We start from the raw sequence: 19,470 nt of genomic DNA, 5'->3' as shown, positions 1-19,470 counted from the left end.
TAGTAAAGTTTCTGCATTCTTCTATTGTCTTGTTTTATTTTCTTAACATTTGACACAAGCCAAAATGCTTCTTATGCCAAAACACACATAAACTGCAACCATGAGAATGGATATAGTGTCCAGCAAGGTTAGATGATGGCAGTACGATAGCAATTTTTTGCTCGCAACCAAAAGAACATTCATTGCTACAACTGAATTGTGAAACATCTCCATTGTTTTGGTCTCCATTACAACCACCTCCTTCACAATATCCAATACTTTGGAAGATTTGCATCGGAGCACGTTTATGATTTCAGATTCCGCCATCTGTGACCCAAAAAAAAAAAGAAAAGAAAGGGAGACAAAGAACATTGTATAGAAAATCAGTTATGTCCAACTTATGTTAACCACAAATTAAAGAGAGTATTGTGTAGAAAATTAATTAAAAGAACATTGTGCACAAAATTAAAAGAACATTGTACAGAAAATTAAAAAATGACCTATACTGTGTTAGCCTCAAAAAAACAAAAAAGAGAGAAAGAACATTGTGTACAAAATTAAAAGAACATGTTAAGAAATTAAAAAATGACCTGAGTGGTGGGGTACAAATAGTGAAGTGAACTGCTGCAAGTGGGAGCAAAGACCAGAGGCGAAAGGAGAGATTGGAGAAGACAAATTCTATATTTATAGAGTAATAGAAAATTGGCACATGCATTGGCACATGTGAATGAGAGACAAATTCTGTTTTTAAAAATGTTTTTCTTTTTCTTTTTTTTTTTTGGGACTGAGCTTACTAGTAATTTTTTTCTCCACTGTCCAATTTGCCCATGCAATTTCTTTGTCTTCACATACCACATGTCCATGGATGTTTTTTTTTTTTTTTGACTTCTCATTATTTCTTTTGGGCCGCATTTGCAGTTGTTCGTTGTTTTTGCATCTTTTCTCTCCTTTTGCTCCTATGTCCTTTTTTCGGTTTCACTGAGCGTGTTTGGATTGTAAGTTATTTGCCCAAATATATTTGTTTATATCACTATTACAATTTTCAATACACCTTTTTATCTTTTCAATTACCTTTTTATCTCATATACATCACATCACAAAAAGTGCTACAGTAAAAATATCTCAAATAACTTACAATCCAAACACACTCAGTGTCATTTTTCTGTTCCATTCGTTATTTTTGGTCTTTTTAGCCATTTGATTGATTGTATGGTATGGTTTCCTTAGACTCTATAGTCTATATAGAGTGTTGGTATACGAACTTGTGCATTAGTATAGACCCATTTCTCTTCTAAATTCTAACGTCTAAAAGTCCAAATTCTAATGTCTTCAGTACTTTATCGTGGAAAGGGGAAAGGAGAAAAAAAAAAAGAAAAGAAAAAGATACATAAGCGGATAGGTTCAGTTCATTTTCGTTCTCTACCCAAAATCATCTATAGTGAAGGTTTTAAAGATGTTTAATTATAACTTCAGCTATACGGGCAAATTGCAAATTCCAAGCATCTTGATTTAGGAGAGCGAGGGCCGGTTTTTTTTTTGGCTGCCACAATGGCCAATCCTCTTGTGGTCTTCACTCTTCAGGGTATATATGATCATGTCAACTGTTTAAATTTCTTGACATATATATTTGTCAAATTTTTTTCCCTCTTGGTCCACTAATTGTAGAATTGTCTTTCTTGATTTCTTCCACACGTTGTCCTTAATCTGAAATCAGTAGTGTACTTTAAAGAACAGGAGGATAAAAGGGATTTTGTAATATCCAATAATGGACGTGAGAAAGTGGCTTGAATTAGGGAATAGGTAAGTTTGTTTTCATGTCTTATTTGTAGGCCGGCCTTGTTTTATAATTATACATAATGTTGTTTATTTGCATTGTGCTTGAGTGTAATTTAAATGGATAGGATGGAATTCTACTTCTATGAATCTTAATTAATCCATCATGTTCTGTTCAAAACGTTGAAACTACAGCAATGGACTATTCTCTTTTTTTTTTTTTTTTTTCCTCGAAACGGTAGAATCATTTCATTCAATGTAACGGGAAAATTACAAGTGCGAGCAAAGGCTCAAAAAGACTGTATGTACATCTAGTGTTCGGTAGCGCTACTGAGGAAATTCCATTCCTCATCCACAAGGATGCCTAAGGCATGGGAACCATGGATTTACTACTAATAATAATATCGTAATAACAAAATGATCCCAGTACAAGCTTAGCTTTGCAGGCAGGACTCAAGGAAAGAAATCTGCTAAACCTGCCGATTGCTTGAGATCTTTGTGAAGAAGAGGTGCAAGATTCCCATTCCCCCCCCCCCCCCACGTCAAGTCAAGGTTGCAGTGGGAGGCCAGGAGGTGTGCGTATGAAGGGTGTGAAAGAAGGAAGGAACTTCGGTCGACTTCTATCTAATGATCTTGAGTGAATGTTTATTTTCCCAAATCCAAATGAATTAGAATTACAAAAGCAAGCAGGTGTAACATTAACCCTTCATACACGTGCCCCATAACAATAGCGTTTGAAAATGGGAAAGTACTTCCTTCAAAAAAAAAAAAAAAAAAAAGATTGAATTGATGCTAATTGGTAAAAGAAAAAAAAAGTGAAAGCAGCAGCATATCACAATATCACATCCATTTCCGTTGAGAATTGAAGACTTTTTATGTGCGGGGTGCGGTCGATCAATTTGTAGGTATATAGCCAGCATCCACTGCCAAACTATGCCCCGTAACAAAGACAGAGTCATCACTTGCCAAAAACAACACCGCATCTGCTACATGTCTGGCCTTCAGAAATCCTGATTTCTTGATAGCGATCTCAGCCTCAAAACACCTCTCCGTGTCCTCCGCACTCATCTGAAGCCGCCCGCAAATCATCGGAGTAGCCACCGGCCCCGGCGCCACACAGTTCACCCGTATCCCATGCTCACCTAGCCCTTTACTAGCACACCTAATCAACCCCAGAACGGCATGCTTGGACATCACGTAATCTACAGCCGCCCCGGTGCCATAATTTGCCATAACACTAGCCGTGCAAATTATGCTTCCCTTGACGCCGCCCTCCACCATGACACGGCCCGCGTGCTTCACACACGCCGCCATGCCGCCGACGTTGACGGAGAAGAGCTTTTCATAAGCACTCAGATCGAAAGTCAAGATGTCCTGCACGCATTTGCTGACGATCCCAGCGTTGCTGAACATGATATCCAGTTGTCCGTGCCTCTCGACGGTTGAATCCACGAGGGACTTGACTTGCTCCTCGTCCGACACGTCGCACTTGATGAACGTGCAGCAATGCAGGCCGATTGATTCCGCTACCTGCTGGCCTTTTTCCTCTTGAACGTCCGCAATCACCACTGCTCTTGCACCGTGCTCGGCGAAACGACGGGCCGTTTCCTCCCCTAGGCCGCTTGCGCCGCCGGTTACAATGGCGACTTTATTCTGCAGCTTCGCGATTTGTGAAGGTTTGCTCATCATTTTTAACTGAACTGGCTGCTGCCGTATATTGAGTTGTTATCCCTAAGCGTATGTTATAAGGGTGTTTTGGTGTTAGATTTTGTGGTTATCTTAGCTGTTTTTAGTGAGCATATCATGTCCATAAGATTATGTTGTTAATAATACAGGTTAATAATACAGGTTATTAAGTTTCTTGCACGCAACTCTGAGTTTGTCAGTTTAAATGCTCTGGATCCCATGCAGTTCATGTGAGAATAAAATACTCCCTCCTCCTTTTCCGTCCCTCCCACTTTGATAGTCCGATTTTCCTTTTTCGTCCATCCCAAACTGTAATCCGCTTTTCAATTGAAAAATATAACTGTATTTTAATTTTTATAAAATACCTTTATTCAATATAAGTTGTTGTTACTATAAACTTACTCTATTTAATGAGAGTTGATTCTTTTTTTACCATCATTCAATTCAAGTTTCCATAAAATTATACTCTAATTAATGTGAGGGTATTTTAAAAAAAATGGTTACCTAAATTGATTATTCCAACAAAATTAACAACTTTTTCTTAAACTATGTTAAAAAAAAAAATCAGGACTAATGAAAGTGGGACGGAGGGAGTATTATTTTTGTTTTTTCTCAGATTTGAGAGGAACTTGTAGGCGAAGATGTCGCCCTAGTGTTGATTAATGCAGATTTCAAGATAAATTCCCAGGGCACTACATAATAATGTTATCTATATGACCAAAGGATTTTTGGTTCCTGCAGTCTAGACATTTCATTTATTCTAGATCCAAAAAAAAGAAAAAAAAAAAAGAAGTGCTGGAAAATTATGAAAGAACTATGAAAAGGAGGAAAAAAAAAAAAGGGATCTACAGATCAAGGGATCAACAAGGAATTGTAAATCGAAGAAAAGAAAAAAAAATTATGAAAAGGAGTGCTGGAAAATTTTCTAAATAAAAAGGGACCTGCAGATTAGGGGACAAACTCTGACTTGGATAATTTGATCAACTATATGTTCATCTAACAAAGCCACAACATCAGATTTATTAGATAAAAAAGTATTAGAATAAAATTCTGGAAACAAAGGGACAAAAGAAAACAGGAAGAAAGCTAGCAGGAAAAGAACACACACGAGACATGGAGGAACAAACAAAATGAAAATGGAAAAAGAAGAGGTAAAACTTGTGCACCGGCCTTAGAAGAGGAGGAATGAATTGTATAGAGATTAAAGACAACAATTAACAGAATGGCCATCTCTCTAACCCTATACATGTTCTTGTATATTATAGGGATAAGGAAACTCTAATAGAACAGCAGGAAGGAAATCCAGGAGAGGCCGGTTGTCTATGTTGCGGATAATTATGTACGTAAATTAGAGAAGGAAATTGATGACAGGTAAGAAAAAGGAATATTACCAGTACATTATTATGGTTGCATCAGGTTTCAACTTGAGGCAACCTTTGAACGTCAAATCCAGGTTTTGAGTTTTGACTAGCCCAACTGCGTAATTTAGCATATTCTTCTGGGGGGATGTCACTGGAGACTGTAGTGGTTTGTCAATGTCTTTAATGCCTATTTGTAGTTTATGTGATTTCCTTTAATTCACCTATCGACCAAAAAAAAAAGTGGAGAAGAAGAAAGATTATGCTTGTTCAATGCAAGAAATTTGCTGGATCGTTTAGGTTCTTGAGAATGTATGTTTTATTTGTTGTTGTTATTATCAAACACATGAATGTCCAGTAATACCATCGTATCATCTTAGGCTGTTGAAGATCTTCCCTCAGATGCTGAGTTTAAGCTCTAATTTCAACTCCTTCCCGACAAGCATTTTCATCCCTGAAATCTCTACTGAGGCAAGCTGTTCGTTGACCTTCAGTTCACTTCTCATACTTCTCATTCCAGCAGTTTGATACTTTTGCTGTCTATTGCTAGTTGTGATTGCATACCCCTTTAGTTCTCTTACATTGTCAAGGCCTAAAAATGTGACTTTATCGATGATCCACCTCTGACTTAGAGCGAAGTCTCCATTAACAACCTTGGATTCAAGTGTTACTGTACCATTATATATGTAGCTATTGAATTGAACCAATGTCCACATCCCTTTATCACTTGCTATCTCCGCTTCCTCTCCATCATCCAGGAACAATTTTCCTGTGCTGTTCTCTTTGCTGCTAACAACGACCAAAAGATTAAATGAGGTTTTCCGTGCTGCTTGAGTTGTCATAGCCTTCCCTTGCATGGCCAGTATATTTCCTTCTCGAACATGTACATTGATATGATCTGGAGGTGCATCTAGTGTAACATACTGTCCTTCAGTCAGACTCACTGATTGTGAGTAATTGAAGAGGCTAAACCATTTTCCTGCCGGAAAGTATGCATCAACTGTGACTGCTCCTTGCTTCAGTACAGGTGAGATCATAACGCCTTCGCCAAGAAGATATTGTGAGCTGATTCCATAGGTATTAATATCATCCGGAAATGAGAAAAAGAGGGGTCGTGCAACAGGCGTTCCTTTCAAGTGTGCCTCATACATTAGCGTGTAGAAGTATGGAAGTAACTGATAGCGGAGTCCTAGCACCTTTCTGGCTGATGCAGCAACTGAATCCCAAATGTAAAGTTCTTGAGAGATGGTATCGATGGAGGTGTGATCTCTGGCAAAAGGATAAAAGGCCCCTAGCTGCATCAAAGTGAAAATTGAAAGATTCAAGATGAACATGAGAACAATAATAATTTAAACTCTCCAAATGCTAAGTAATATTAATTTAAATTCTTCAAATAAGGGGACAAAAAAAAAAGCCCAAGAAAAATGAATGCTATCATTTCCAAGCAATTATCAATTTGACAGCTAACATTTAGTTGATGGTGTAGTATTCTGACCTCCTCCAATGTTTGTTATAAGGACATGAACCTGTTGTGGTTTCCTGAATTACAATAACCTTCCACATTAGGTATTCATTTAAGTTTTTTGCCTTTATAATCTTGTTTTACAAGTTCTTTCCTTATAAAGTATCTCTGCAAATAGTATCAATAAAGGTTTATTTTGATTGAAAAAGCAAAAGTGTTACCGAGTTCAACATCTAGGGAAGGCTTGTCTAATATGATAAGAAACATACAAGGAAAGTAACTTCTTGGAAGGGACATTCTGAGCTAAAAATAAATGAAAAAAATTGAGCTAGTCAGGGCACCAAGCAAGCGTACCTGTATCCAACGACGACAAAGCTCTTCTGTGGTGTTTAAAGAAAAACCACATATATCTGCTCCAACCATTGGAACTCCAAAAAGTCCAAAACTCAAAATGGTGGGGATTGTGTACGCCAAATCATCCCAAGTGGCAGCATTATCTCCAGTCCAATGTGCGGTGAACTTTCCTGAACCAACAAAAGTTGATCTGGAAAGTACAAATGGCCTTTTTCCTTTCAGTTTGACTAGTGCCTGATTAGTTGCTCTAGACTCTAGGAACCCGTAGAGGTTGTGCACATTATATTCAGTTACATTGAAAAAATGCACAGCAGTTCCAGGGACTGTTTTCGAAGCGATGGGCAAGTGAGCTCCAGAGTTGTTTATCTTATAGGGAGGGTTATCAATAGTCGATGTTGGGTTAGGAGAAGAAGTATTGAAATTTGATATCTCGTTCATGTCAATCCAAAGACCATCAAAGGAGACAAGCTTGTGGAATTCACTGATTTCATTGCTCCAAAAGAGTCCTCCAGCCGGATTTAGAAAATCTGGGAAGTACACTTCCCCTGGCCAAACTCTACCTTCATAAGGCATATTTTCACGCTTAATGAAAATATCTGCTTGCATTCCTCTAGTGTAAGTTGCATATGTCTGATTGATGCTGATACCTGCAGTAGGACCAAATGATCTCATTCAGAAATGAAGAGAGTAAGCTAAAATCCCAGAGAGTGAGAGAAATTTAGTTAGAATCAAAATGTCCCACAAACCAAACCCATATCTTCATTTAAGCCAGGTATTCAAACAAAATTCAAGAGAAAAGCTTACCTGGATCAAGAATGACTACATATTTTTGACCATTATGGTGAAGCATATCAATAAAAATTTTCATCTTATCCAACGGAAAGTTGACAGGATCTAGTGTGAAATCCTTATAAGCATCCATGTAGTCTATATCTGTCCACATGACCTCTAGAGGAATTCCTGCTTTTGCATAACCAGCAACAACTCTCTCAAGAGTAGAAACATTTTTGTAACCATATCGGCATTGATGAAATCCTGCATCATGAGATAAAGGAAAAATTCAAAAGTAAGCAATATAGAGTACCATGATTTGTATAAGGCCAGCACTTAAATTGCCAAATCAACTGAGCAGATATATTGAGAAGTTAAAGATGGAAGTAGAGTAGAGGATCCCCATTTAGTACTTGACAATATGCCTTATGCACTCATTCACCATTCTTTTTTAGGTGAAACCTTGAATAAACAGAAAGAGATATGCCCTGCTCTTGCAACGTCAAGTATGACAGTGAAAACAAATGTGTTTATGCTGCACATGAATGAATATATACTGGCACTAAAGATGTGCTTAGCATGGGGATAAAATCCATTCGTTGATTTCCTTCTCAATTCAATGAGAAACTGATTTAAAATAGTCATCCAATATGAAATGCGTGTGATTGGTTGTAAAGAGAAGGAGCCCTTATAACCAGAAGCATTGGATGTAAAATGCAAGTGCAAGAAACTGACAACTACTAGGAAGTTCATCTTGTAAGAATATTCTTCACTCCACTAAATTCCCTCAAAATGTTGACACTGAAATTGGATACTCATTCTAAACATGTTTAAGACGTATTTTTTAAAAGATGTTGCCTCATTTGATGCCCTTGTAGAACCACTATGATGTTCTTGAGTGATTAACTTGTGCTTCTCAGTCCTCTATCCTAGTTGCTTGTTATCGGTACATTGCTCCTGAATACTTTGAGTTAAATATGATCGGAGCAACTTGGCCAAACACAACATGATTTATGAAAACCAGGCAGAACTCTAACATTCTGACTGACATATACATTGCAGGCAGTTCGTACTTGTGTGTTTTTCTATTTTTTTTTATTTTTAGAAAGACCCCTTTTGTTTAGCTTTTTATCAATATTGGGCTAACAATCTGTATCTGATGTTCAGATATGTCTACTGCCTTGTCCAGTTAAACCCAAAAGACATCCTAGTCAAGATAACAGATGACTAACACCAAACATTCATTGCTGATTTCTGCGTTAAACAACCAATACTACTAGCCTCTTCTTAGTTCTTAATGGTAATTTTGGGGCCTGAACAATTGTGTGCTTAATAACTGTTGAATCAATTAAACCGGCGAAGAGTGGAGACATGAATGCATCCCTACAACATTTTTGTTAGCTTAAAAGATTAGCATTAATCGTCAAAGAAATGTAAACCGCTGTCCTCAGACTAAATTAGATTAATGCATTAGGATACTTCAATTTAACCACTATTATTTCCTTGTAGCAATAATTTCAAAGTTCAGATATCAAATGCCCTGCTGCTTCCCCTTCAATAATCAATCATATTAATAAAAGTAACAACCCACAAAACAAAAAATCAGTAAAATTAGCACTTACCGAAGGACCAGTAAGGCATAGCAGCAGGACGCCCAATGAGCTGAGTATACTGATCAATAACCATCTCTGGGGTTGGTCCAGCAAAGAAATACAAATCAAGAATCCCACCAATCACCTTATAAGTAATCCTATCCCCTGTATATACAATGTCCATTCCATTACTGTTGAGCAGCAAAACTCCATGACTCTTCCCATTGGGCAGCCTAACATCCAAGTAAAATGGATGGAATCCATACAAGTTAAGATCAAGATTAACGCTTCCAATGTCTGCATTCCAAAGGGTCAGTGTCTGATTATGTTTGAGTCTGAATGTGCTCTTCGTATGCTCGCCGAGGCCGTAGATGTTGGCTCTGTCTGGAGGCAATGAGGAGGAGAGCTGGAGATACTGATCTTTATAAATGAGAAATGTGTTGGGGTTGTTGGGCTCTGGGGTGGTGTTGAAGAGGGTCTCCCCCGTTGAGAGGCGGCTGACAGAAAAGCCAAATGGGAAAGTGTTGTGGAGTTGGAATACGAGGTCTGAGGTGGAGTCAGAGAGGAGGTGGCGGATGTTGCTGTGGTTTGGCGGTGGTTGGAGAAGCTGAGTTGGTGGTTGGCGGGGAAGAATGTCATAGGGGACTTCCCACCTTTGGTTATTGGGGTCAGTTATTCGAATTCTCAAACGCTCATTTGTTTCAAAGCTGTAAAAGTCAATTTTTAAAAGCAAAATCAATATATAAGCTTCTAAAATATAGAAGAGATTGCCTTTTTTTTTTTTTTGGTTGATAATCTCTTTGACACTTTCAATTGTATGGAAAAAAAAAGGCATATTCCAATACATTTTTCCAATTACATTATAAAAGAAATTGGGTTGTTGTAATTATGGTAACAAATAGGGATACTTATGTCTTTTGATATGATTAAAAAAAAAAGTAAAATACACCTTACCCTGTGGTTTAACGCTTTTTCACGTAATCCCTTATAGTTTCAAAAGGTATATCTAACTTCTTCACGGTTTGAATTAAAATGTCAAAATAACAAATTTTGCATTTCATAACGGGGTAAACTAAAATATCAAAAATACATTTATGTAAAGTTAGAAATTATTTATTAGCCATGGGATTTTATGTATATGTTTTGAAAATCATAAGGAAATTATATCGTAAAACATAAAATCAAATAGGGTTAAAGTCGTGCATATTATGTTTATATATTTTAGTCACTTCAATTATTTTAATTTTTAAATAAGAATAATTTTGACATTTTTATGAGTCCTATCGCAGAAGATCATTTTCGTCACTGTAACACTTTAATCCAAACTACGAGGAGATTATATATAACTTTTGAAACTATACGAGAATAATGTGAAAAATCGCTAAATCACGTGAGAGTCAAGCGCATTTTATCAAAGGAGTGCTGTGAACAAATATGAAAGTGTCGGCGACGCATTATTTGACCTTTATAAGTGTAAAGGAGGAACAGAGTAAAATTAATCTCTAATTAGTTAAAAACGAGAAATCAATCTAAATCAAAGCCAAATACCAAATATTCAAAGTTTTGATTTCCCATTTGGAAAGAACAATTATTGAGTACTACCATGGAATAATTTGTTGAGATAAAATCCAAGTCAAATGTGGTAAAGATTACCTTGCTGTTAGCAGGAGATTTGGTATATCAGGGCCAAAAACAGAGGACTCCTTGATCAAGTCCAGCTGAGCAGTCATTGACCTTCCAGCTGAATCAGTCCCTACTGACTTGATTACGTATCCATAACCAACAGCCTCCTCAGTTTCTTGAGCAGCAAAAAGGGATATCTGGTAATTGAATACAAGTACCAAGAGCCATTGGAATTGTAGAAGAAACTGCAGATATCTTCTTCTTGCAGAAGATGATAGTTTTGATGTCATTTTTTCCTCACTCTGATCAGTAGCTTCGCTCACTAGAATCTGTTTAGCTTTGTCCCTTTTATAACTGCGGTTTTCTTGCTTCTCAGTTTTCACCACACAACCAGAAAACAAAAGGAGTTGTTGCCTTCTGAGCCTACATATTGCCCACAGAGCCTGTTTTTTCGTTTGTTTTGTTTTGGCTTCTCGTTTTTCTCATGCCAATGGATAGGATATTACAGGTCAGTGGTCAGTCATGGGAAAGTGAGACATTTGTCCTCATTGAGTGGTTGAACATAGATGGTCATGGAGGACCCAATAAAAAAAGTCTGAAAGAAAACACGTTAGCAGCTCAATTGCAAAGGAGATATGGGCATTCAGGATATGTAGACGCTATCCATCACATCACAATCATGGTTAAATGAAGAAGTATGCAGATTTCCTTCAGAAAATCTTAATTGAAGACTTATTTGACATGAAGCAATAAAAAAATTCTTCTATCCCACGTCGAAAGATCGTGGGGTCTTCACTCTGGGTTTAAGGTCCATGGGAGCATCTTCCTGTCACCAATTGGCTGGATGGATGTTTCTCGTGGGTCCCACCTTAGATTGCTCGTTTGGGCCGGTGTGTTCGGTGTTACCTCTGCGTGTCTGTTCATTGTTTGGGTGTGTGTATTTATTTCGCTTCGGCAAAAAAAAAAATAAAAAAAAGGAGAAGCTGATTTGACAGAATTATCTGGCAGTAGGTCATGTGATTTTATTTAGGGAGCTGATTTTACATTATATTTACACACATATTTTAGGGGGAAAAAAAGTATGGAACAATAAATTAGTTGCAGTAAAAGAAGTAATTACAGGGTACTGCAATTTTCTAATTCTTTTATTGAAGTTAGTAGGAAGACTTAGGATAGATAGAGTAATAGTAGATAAGTACAGTAGTATCAGTTATGTCAACATGGGAGTATGAACATAAGCTAGTTGTATATTACTCTATCATGCAAGCGTGAAATTGGAATAATAAATAATGGCAGATTTTTTTTTTTAAATACCAAATCCATTGCCCATGCATTATATATAGAAAGATATCTAGATTGCTAAATGCTGATTAACATATTTATGCAGTTGCAAGATCTTATCCAATTTTATTATTAGGTTTTGGTTAGTAAGTGCAGGGTGGACATTCTAAGTGTGACATTAGGTGTTAATTTGTCGGAAAGATGAAATTAATTTGGAAATGTATCTCAATGCAACATAGAATAAATGGATTTTATTGCGACAATAATCTTCTTTTAAAAAAATATTTTCAAACTAATGTAGTTTCAAAAATTATTCCCTTGTTAATTTACTTGTTGCCATATGGACTTCAAATCACGCTTAAACTTTTCTTCTTATCTTCATTCTTTTCTTGAGAGGTACAATTCCCATTAAAATGTTAATAACTACTCTTAGGAGCTTAATTGTTAATTCACATTAGATGAATCCACAATTATTTTTAATAGTTCAAAATTTACTACTTGCCTACAATCTCCAAAGTGAATAAAAATTCTTCTCTATTTATTATTGGTTGTCTACTTCGAAATTTCTTAATATATGTGGAAATTTCTTAAATAGTCATAATAACTATCTTGCCAAGTGTATGATGAAATGCCATATAGATAAACTAAAAATCTGTGGAGATCTATTTTTACTAATTCATGATTTTTCACTCTTAGAATACGCAATGATAACTCTTCCAAATATCGACTATTAACTAAACTTGGTGTTAAATCTGGTGCTAATTATGACTTAGATTCTCTATAATGGGTCAAAAATGCAAGAAAAATTTCCTTGTCATTTTTTTTTCCCTATAAAATGGAACTTTTATAGTTCACATTAAATTATGGTGATTATCCTGAAATGCTTATTAGTGTGCCATAATATCTGAATTTTCCAAACTTCTTGAAATGTATAAAGTCAATAGTTCATCATTTACGTTATTACATTTAATAGCAAATAAAAAAAAAAAAAGAAACTTGGTGATATAACAATCAAGAATAATGTTAGGGTGGAACAATGGCAGCCAATAAACAAAAGCATCATTGTCAAAAGATAGGATATATGTTTAACATGAGTTTGTTATTTGGTGCCATAAGAGTACACAATATTTGGTATGGTGTTACTATTATTTTCGTGAAAGGGTAAATTTTTTCTGTAAAATTGTTGCAACTCAAGCGATAATTGATAACTTTGAAGCATTAATTAATATGGATTCATTTTCCTTTCTTAGTTTGGCTATAGTGTGCCTATAAAGCACCAAATAGAAAAAAAAAACCATATAATATAAGAAAGAAAATAATTACGAGTGATTCTTTTCTTTTGATGGGGAGCCTATGTGTCAATAACAATTAGAAAAAACTGGAAGAATATTACTTTGGAATTATTTTCCAAGAAATAGATTATTTTGGCCAAAAACTCAAATTAGAGTTTTTTGCCAAAAATGATTCAGTCCTAGAAAAATATTCCCAAAGTAATTTGAAAAAATTACGCCCTTTTTAATATATTTCATGCTACATGGACTTTTAATGCAAGTTATTGAATGTAAGTATCTTCTTTTACTTTCTAATATGTACCCTATATACTTTCAAGTTTCAACCCCACGTGACAATTGATCACCAACAATTGTCTTGTCCTATGAAATGCTGGTCTGCCTTGTACCATCAACTTCGAGCCGAAGGAAGTTGCATTGCTATTAAGGAAAATAGTTCAAAACGTCATTAATATTTCATCAAATGAACTTTTTTTGTCAATCAATTTTAAAATAGTAAATTACGTCTCTTACAAAATCAAGTCGATAAATTTTAATCCAAATCCAGGTTTTCAAAAATTTTTTACCTTAAATCCATTACGTAGCCCACACATGATCATTTTTTTAGGAGTAAAAAGATTAAAATAACTTGACCCATATTCACTTTTTAAAAAGGAGGATCTAATCTGAATCATATTTCATATTTTTTTTCTCTAAAAAAAGTAAAATCAAGCTTAATCTATATTTATTTTTGCCATTAAAATGGCATGATCCACCTTCTTATATATAATATATATATATATATATATATATATATATATATAGACCACATGGTAATTTTAAACTAAAAAGTGATCAAAAACTTAAATAGGAACACAATTTTATTAATTTAAATTTATAAAAAAAATGTAAAGTTAACATTTTAAAAATGATGAATAAAAAAATTCATTTGACTCAAAATCTATTGAACGATTTTCCCTTGCTAGTACTCAAGGAAAAAGACCAGTTAATGCTGATAGGCTCTTTTTTTTTCTTTTTTTTTTTGTCGGATATAATAGACCTATAACATTCTATACTAAAGAGAGAGAAACCTAAAGAGCCCCAAGGATAATGTGAAGGAGACCGAACCACCATTAAACCATACGGATTACACCCGTATAGACTGTTGTTTAGCAAGCCCACATATTATGACAATTGATGTGGTTCCAGTTAATGCAGATAGGCTCGTACACAGCGAATAATGCATGCATTCCACTCGGTGCGCAATTGCCAATTCGGTTTTACGCCAAAGATTCGGAGTTAAATAAAACAAAGAAAAGTTCTTACACTGCAATTCCCGGGACTCTCATAGATCACGAGTTGCAACAGATTTACACCAACTCAATATATATTTTCCATAGAACTGACAGAAGCGCAAGAAACAAATAGTCTATTGAATTCGGAGGTAAAACGAATCATATTAAACGCATACTTGAATCAGAGAAAGATAATTTATGCAGTAGTTTCACATCCGCACATTGCTCAATTGATCCGTACGATAATATATCAACCTGAAAAAAATTGGATGACAAAACTGAAGAACAAAAAAAGGAAAAAATAAAAAAGGGTAAAAACTCAGCAGCCCCATACTAAAACAACAAAATCATGGGGCAAAATGAACTGCACATATCTGACTCCTTTTCAGCTGTTTTAGGATTTCTATAGACAATGGTTTCGCAAATGGTACACATGATTTCTAAAAACAACAGTTAAAAGAGATCCTCTCCTCTCCTGCACATTCGAATTTGCACGAGGAGTGATACATTGAAAGAGCAAACGAACTCCTGCAAGTCCAAAGTTACCAAGAAAGTGAGATGACTATTTTGATGCCTTCAGTTTCTCACTCTAAAACAGACGGAACGCATAGTACTTACTAGTTGAGTCAGCATCAGAATATTTCATGCAGTGCACATGTTATCAAAGTTTCTATATCACATAAGCTGATTTCCACACACAAACTAAATTTCACGTCAGTGCAAAATACAAGCAAGCAGTGCATGAGAATCTTTTTCAATTGCTTGATATGATAAGATGCTTTCAGAACAACTGTTACACGTGTTCTTTGTTCCCTTATTCAAGAGGCACACAATCATCTTCACTAAAACATTATTGTCATAGCTAGTTAATAACCAACGGTAAATTTCTTATACAACCCATACCATTGAATCCTGAAACGAGAAAAAGGGGATGGGAGCCTAGAAATTTGCAAAAGATAGCAGGTTATACAATTTAACAAGAATTACTCATCTTATTGAAGGTTCACCTATGTCACTAAACTAAACAAGCACCCCCAGTCAGAAACTCATTGTCATGAGGATGGCAAATGGTTGTATTTCGATGTCACCCCTCAAATCATCCAGTGCGGTTGTGCTCAACATGGTGAGTTTCACCAAGTACCACATGCAAGCACACTTTAGAATTTTACACCTATTGTGCCTCTGAATCAAAATTTTGAACTAAGAGAAGCAAAAGGCCCCTAATAAAGACAAAATAGTATTTTCACAACATAAAATTCATGTACTCAAGTTTTGGAACGTCTGGAAGAGGAAACTGTGGTAGTAGCAATGGCACAACGAGAGCATTACATGCTTCTGGTCGATCTTTTATACGACAACTCAACCACCCTATCCCAACACCATTCAGGTTGAAATACAAGTCAATAACATTGTGCTGTTAAATAAGCAAAGCTATTAAATGAAGTCTAATACCATTCATCTACCAACAACTTTGACCTTTAAGTTCTCTTTCATTCTCATCTATCAGATATACAATATAAGGAAAATGACAACTAACTGATCCAAACAAAGGAAGTCAACCAGCTGTATCTTTCTCATACTTCCACCAAAAGAAAACAAAGCAAACTCAGGTAATGGGAGATAAGTAAAATCTTATAAATTTTTTTTGGGGGGGGGGGGGGGGGGGGGGGGGAACAAAATGACGAAATATCTGACAATTCTCTTACCTCAATTGGAGGCATAACAATCCAATTATAGGCTTATGGCACCTCAGATTGTCCCAGCAGATACGATTAGTTGTTAATCCACAATTATCAACTAACTACTTTACAAGCATCTACGGATCAACTTCTCTGCCAAATCTTTGCACCGAGAGTTCATCTAGTTGCCCCCAATTTGGTGGACTAGAGTCACTCCAATTTCCAGAAGGCAATGATCTAATGCATTGAAGAAGGCTCTCAATATCACGATGAAGTCTGTTTGAAGGGGGAAAAGAATCCAAGTCAAATAAGAATCCACCGGAAAAGTAAAGAGAGACATTTTTCAAATGAAGGGATCATAAGAAGAAATTAACCAACTCTTAAGAACTCAAAAATGCGTGCCAGCTTCAACATATAACTACCTGGTTTTAGCTTGTGGAGTGCTAATATCAATTTTGGATAATGCCTCCGAAATTTGGGCATGGAATATCACAACCACTTGCCTGCAAATAGCACACAATGCAATGCATGATGATCAGCTGAAGATGAGTAACTTAATGATATTGAGAGCACTTGTGGTAAGAGTAACACTTTGACATTAGTAAGAAGGGATAATTCTCAGGGAGAATTCTCAACTTCTTATTAACACTAAAAGAACAACTGCTTATTACCATTTTGATGTTAATAATAAGGAAGAATTCTCAACTTCTTCACACTGAAAGAACAAGTTGATTAAATGAAGGTAGACTAATTAACCCTGTAAAATGAACTCAAAAAGGGATTGACTGCTTGGTATTAGAATTATGGCTAGATACGGGAGAGTTCATTTCTTACTGGATTAAATATTGTATTACTCTTCCAAATATCTGCTAATTCTCTAACCAATACTCTCTTCATTGTATACTACCAGATAAGTGGGAAATACAAGAAACACCACATGCAAAATAATGTAAAACAGATAATTCCATATTTCAAATTGTAAATTTCTTAATCCCAGGGGACTTTAAGTATAAACAGACTCCTGCTTTCTGTTCCCCCCCCCCCCCCCCCAAAAAAAACACAACTATTGACAAAGGAGTGCCAATACGTGAAAGCATTTTTCCAGATTAATCACAATAATAAAAGGTCGTTTGGACCAACGATCACAGTGAGGAGGGAGAATGGTGGGGGTGGTGGGTGGAGGAAGGGTGGTGGGGGTGCTCGTGTTGATGTGCGATTTTGGTATTTTGGGGGTTGTTTTTGGGTGTGCTTTTTCGGGTGTTTCTATAAAACTAAGTTGTTTTTAGAGAGCTTTAAATTGTTACCACATATGGTGTTTATAGATGAACTTTGTACTTCTAAAACAGGCCAAAAACAGGCCTGTCAAACAGACCTAAGGATCATAGATACAGACCAGAAGAACATAGTAATAGGCTTACACCAAAAATTCCTGTCTATTTGCAAAAAACACAAGTTTCATTTTCAGATGCAGACTACTAGGAGGTAGGTTCAATTCTTTTACCAACATATATTCAATCACAACATCCCTCTCACTGATAATTAACAAGCTAATATTTGATTTTGTGGTGAGCATTTTCCAACTTTACAACTATGGCTCTTCTGATAATTGATTATTGAGGCCCTGATACCTTAACATTTCCAGGTAACTACTGCCAACAGACTTAAGCCAATGGTATTGTGATCTGTTTTTCCGTTCAGCACTGAGATGATATATTAAGCTCTTGGGAATAAAGCCTCATAAGACAAAGAAACTTCGTTCAATGACCAGATTTGTGTCAAACTCAGCCTGTTCAACCTGAATAATTAGCTCTAGGAAATCCAACACATAAAAGAGAATCATTACAAGATCGGCTCTAAGGTAGGAGGTGTACACTACCACGAAGCCAGAAGAAAAATCTGGTAGGCACACATGATTAAGTATGTCCTACATGAAAAAGGAGAGCTAGAGATAGAAGGGCAAGAAAAAGGTGACATGGACTCCTTATGATGTCAAAATTAGATCAAACCTGAAGATAGATTGAACTTCAAACTCATGTAGAGTACGGGATAAGACACGCTGTAGAACGTTAACTTCCTGCAAAGAAAGTAGACATCCACAAACTGTCAAAGCGAACTCGTATTTGGAAACTGTGCCAAGCAAACCCTTCACTCAAAATCCAAACCAATCGTAGAGATGAATGAATACAAAAACAGAGATATTGTAACTAACCTAAACTGAACAATGAAACAGGTTCTGGAACTCTATCAAGAGCAAACATTCATTTCAATAAAGACCAGAAAGAGTTTTCACATCAAGATGTCTACATTGAGCTCAAACTGTGAAGCAGCAGAATGGCTACTTTCAGTCATGTCTCCATACTTTTTCCCCATCTCCAGTGGGGCGTGAGTGCACATGACAGACCTAACTAAAACTAACATTATGAGAAGGCAGGAGACTCAGTGCAAGCTGAGAAACTGGAATGGCTGAGGTTTTCATTTCTGTCTCAGATTGGAGTTAATGACCACAGTTTCATGTCGATTTCCCCATTGGTAAAAGGAAAACTTCTGTCAATATTCCAAAAGGCTCTAAAAATGTAAACATAAGGAACTTGGTTTTTGCAAAAACTCGAGGCAGAAAATTGATCAGAAACCGATGTATTAAGAGGCACAAGATGATTACTATCCCATGGTCTAACTAATAAGAATCACAGCCCAAAATCTTACAACAAATTTAATATGCTGATACTAAAAAAAAAGAAGTAAAAGCTTATACAGTAGTTCTTAACAGCTTCAACATAGTGGTTTAACTGATTGAGCCAATTCTTTTGCCACAGGTTGAGTCTTAGCAATGTTACATGCATATATGCATTTTCATTTCAAGCATTTCTGGGTCAAAGCAAATCCCAATTTCTCACGAAGAAAAATGTCTCTGGTTCACCAAAGGAAACCTCTAGGATTAAACCTTCATGGTTTACGATTATTATACATCTACGGGGCCAAATAGAAGTGGAGAGTAACTATGAAATAGACATACATGTAGACAAACAAAGAGCTGCAAGATCATTTACAAGGGAATTTTTCTTGTGTGTGTGTCCAGGGAGAAAGAGAATTTAATGTGGGATGGCCAATGCATAGCCAAGGGTTACCATCAGCCAGTCCGAAAGTACAGTTGCTCAAAAAAATTAGGAAAAGGGCATCTTAGTTGACTCTGGTGATGCCAAGTGAGCATGAAAGAGTCTATAAGATGGCATAAAGGAAGTGGAGCAGGCCAAAGAAGATCACGAATCAAATCCATGCAATAACAAGAGGTTTGGGCCTCCAAGAGCAGGTTGTATAAACATCTAATGGTAAAATATTGTACTAAAAGTTG

The 19,470-nt window shown here is 36.1% G+C and overlaps 3 protein-coding genes across 4 annotated transcripts in view; all 3 read right to left on the bottom strand.

The window, feature by feature from the left end:
• Positions 1-2,439: 2,439 nt before the first annotated feature.
• LOC113710626 ((+)-cis,trans-nepetalactol synthase NEPS1-like) lies at positions 2,440-3,545 on the bottom strand. The gene has a single exon (XM_027233742.2). The coding sequence runs from the start codon at positions 3,439-3,441 to the stop codon at positions 2,647-2,649; it is 795 nt and encodes a 264-aa protein (XP_027089543.2). The 5' UTR covers positions 3,442-3,545; the 3' UTR covers positions 2,440-2,646.
• Positions 3,546-5,070: 1,525 nt separating this feature from the next.
• On the bottom strand, positions 5,071-11,218 carry LOC140014313 (alpha-glucosidase-like). The gene is made up of 5 exons (XM_072064950.1): positions 10,629-11,218; positions 9,006-9,682; positions 7,417-7,647; positions 6,613-7,259; positions 5,071-6,091 (listed from the first exon to the last, which is right to left on the bottom strand). Exons 1-5 carry the CDS (start codon positions 10,886-10,888, stop codon positions 5,195-5,197), a joined length of 2,712 nt encoding a protein of 903 aa, XP_071921051.1. The 5' UTR covers positions 10,889-11,218; the 3' UTR covers positions 5,071-5,194.
• Positions 11,219-14,584: 3,366 nt separating this feature from the next.
• Positions 14,585-19,470, bottom strand: part of LOC113707740 (vacuolar protein sorting-associated protein 54, chloroplastic) — a 29,269-nt gene continuing 24,383 nt past the window's right edge. Inside the window, exons 16-19 of one of the 2 annotated variants that reach the window (XM_027230044.2) lie at positions 18,128-18,195; positions 16,544-16,624; positions 16,149-16,397; positions 14,585-14,970 (exon numbers count right to left, since the gene is read on the bottom strand). In XM_027230044.2, the coding sequence (XP_027085845.2) occupies positions 16,259-16,397; positions 16,544-16,624; positions 18,128-18,195 (288 nt within the window). In that variant the 3' untranslated portion in view covers positions 14,585-14,970; positions 16,149-16,258. Of the gene's footprint in view, positions 14,971-16,148; positions 16,398-16,543; positions 16,625-18,127; positions 18,196-19,470 lie in introns of those variants that run through there. The other variant, XM_072065105.1, reaches the window with a different exon arrangement.

This window comes from Coffea arabica, chromosome 9c, assembly GCF_036785885.1.
Source record: "Coffea arabica cultivar ET-39 chromosome 9c, Coffea Arabica ET-39 HiFi, whole genome shotgun sequence".
NCBI lineage: Eukaryota > Viridiplantae > Streptophyta > Magnoliopsida > Gentianales > Rubiaceae > Coffea > Coffea arabica.
Note: the sequence above shows the minus strand (reverse complement) of the source record. Positions and strands in the feature narration are given on the sequence as shown.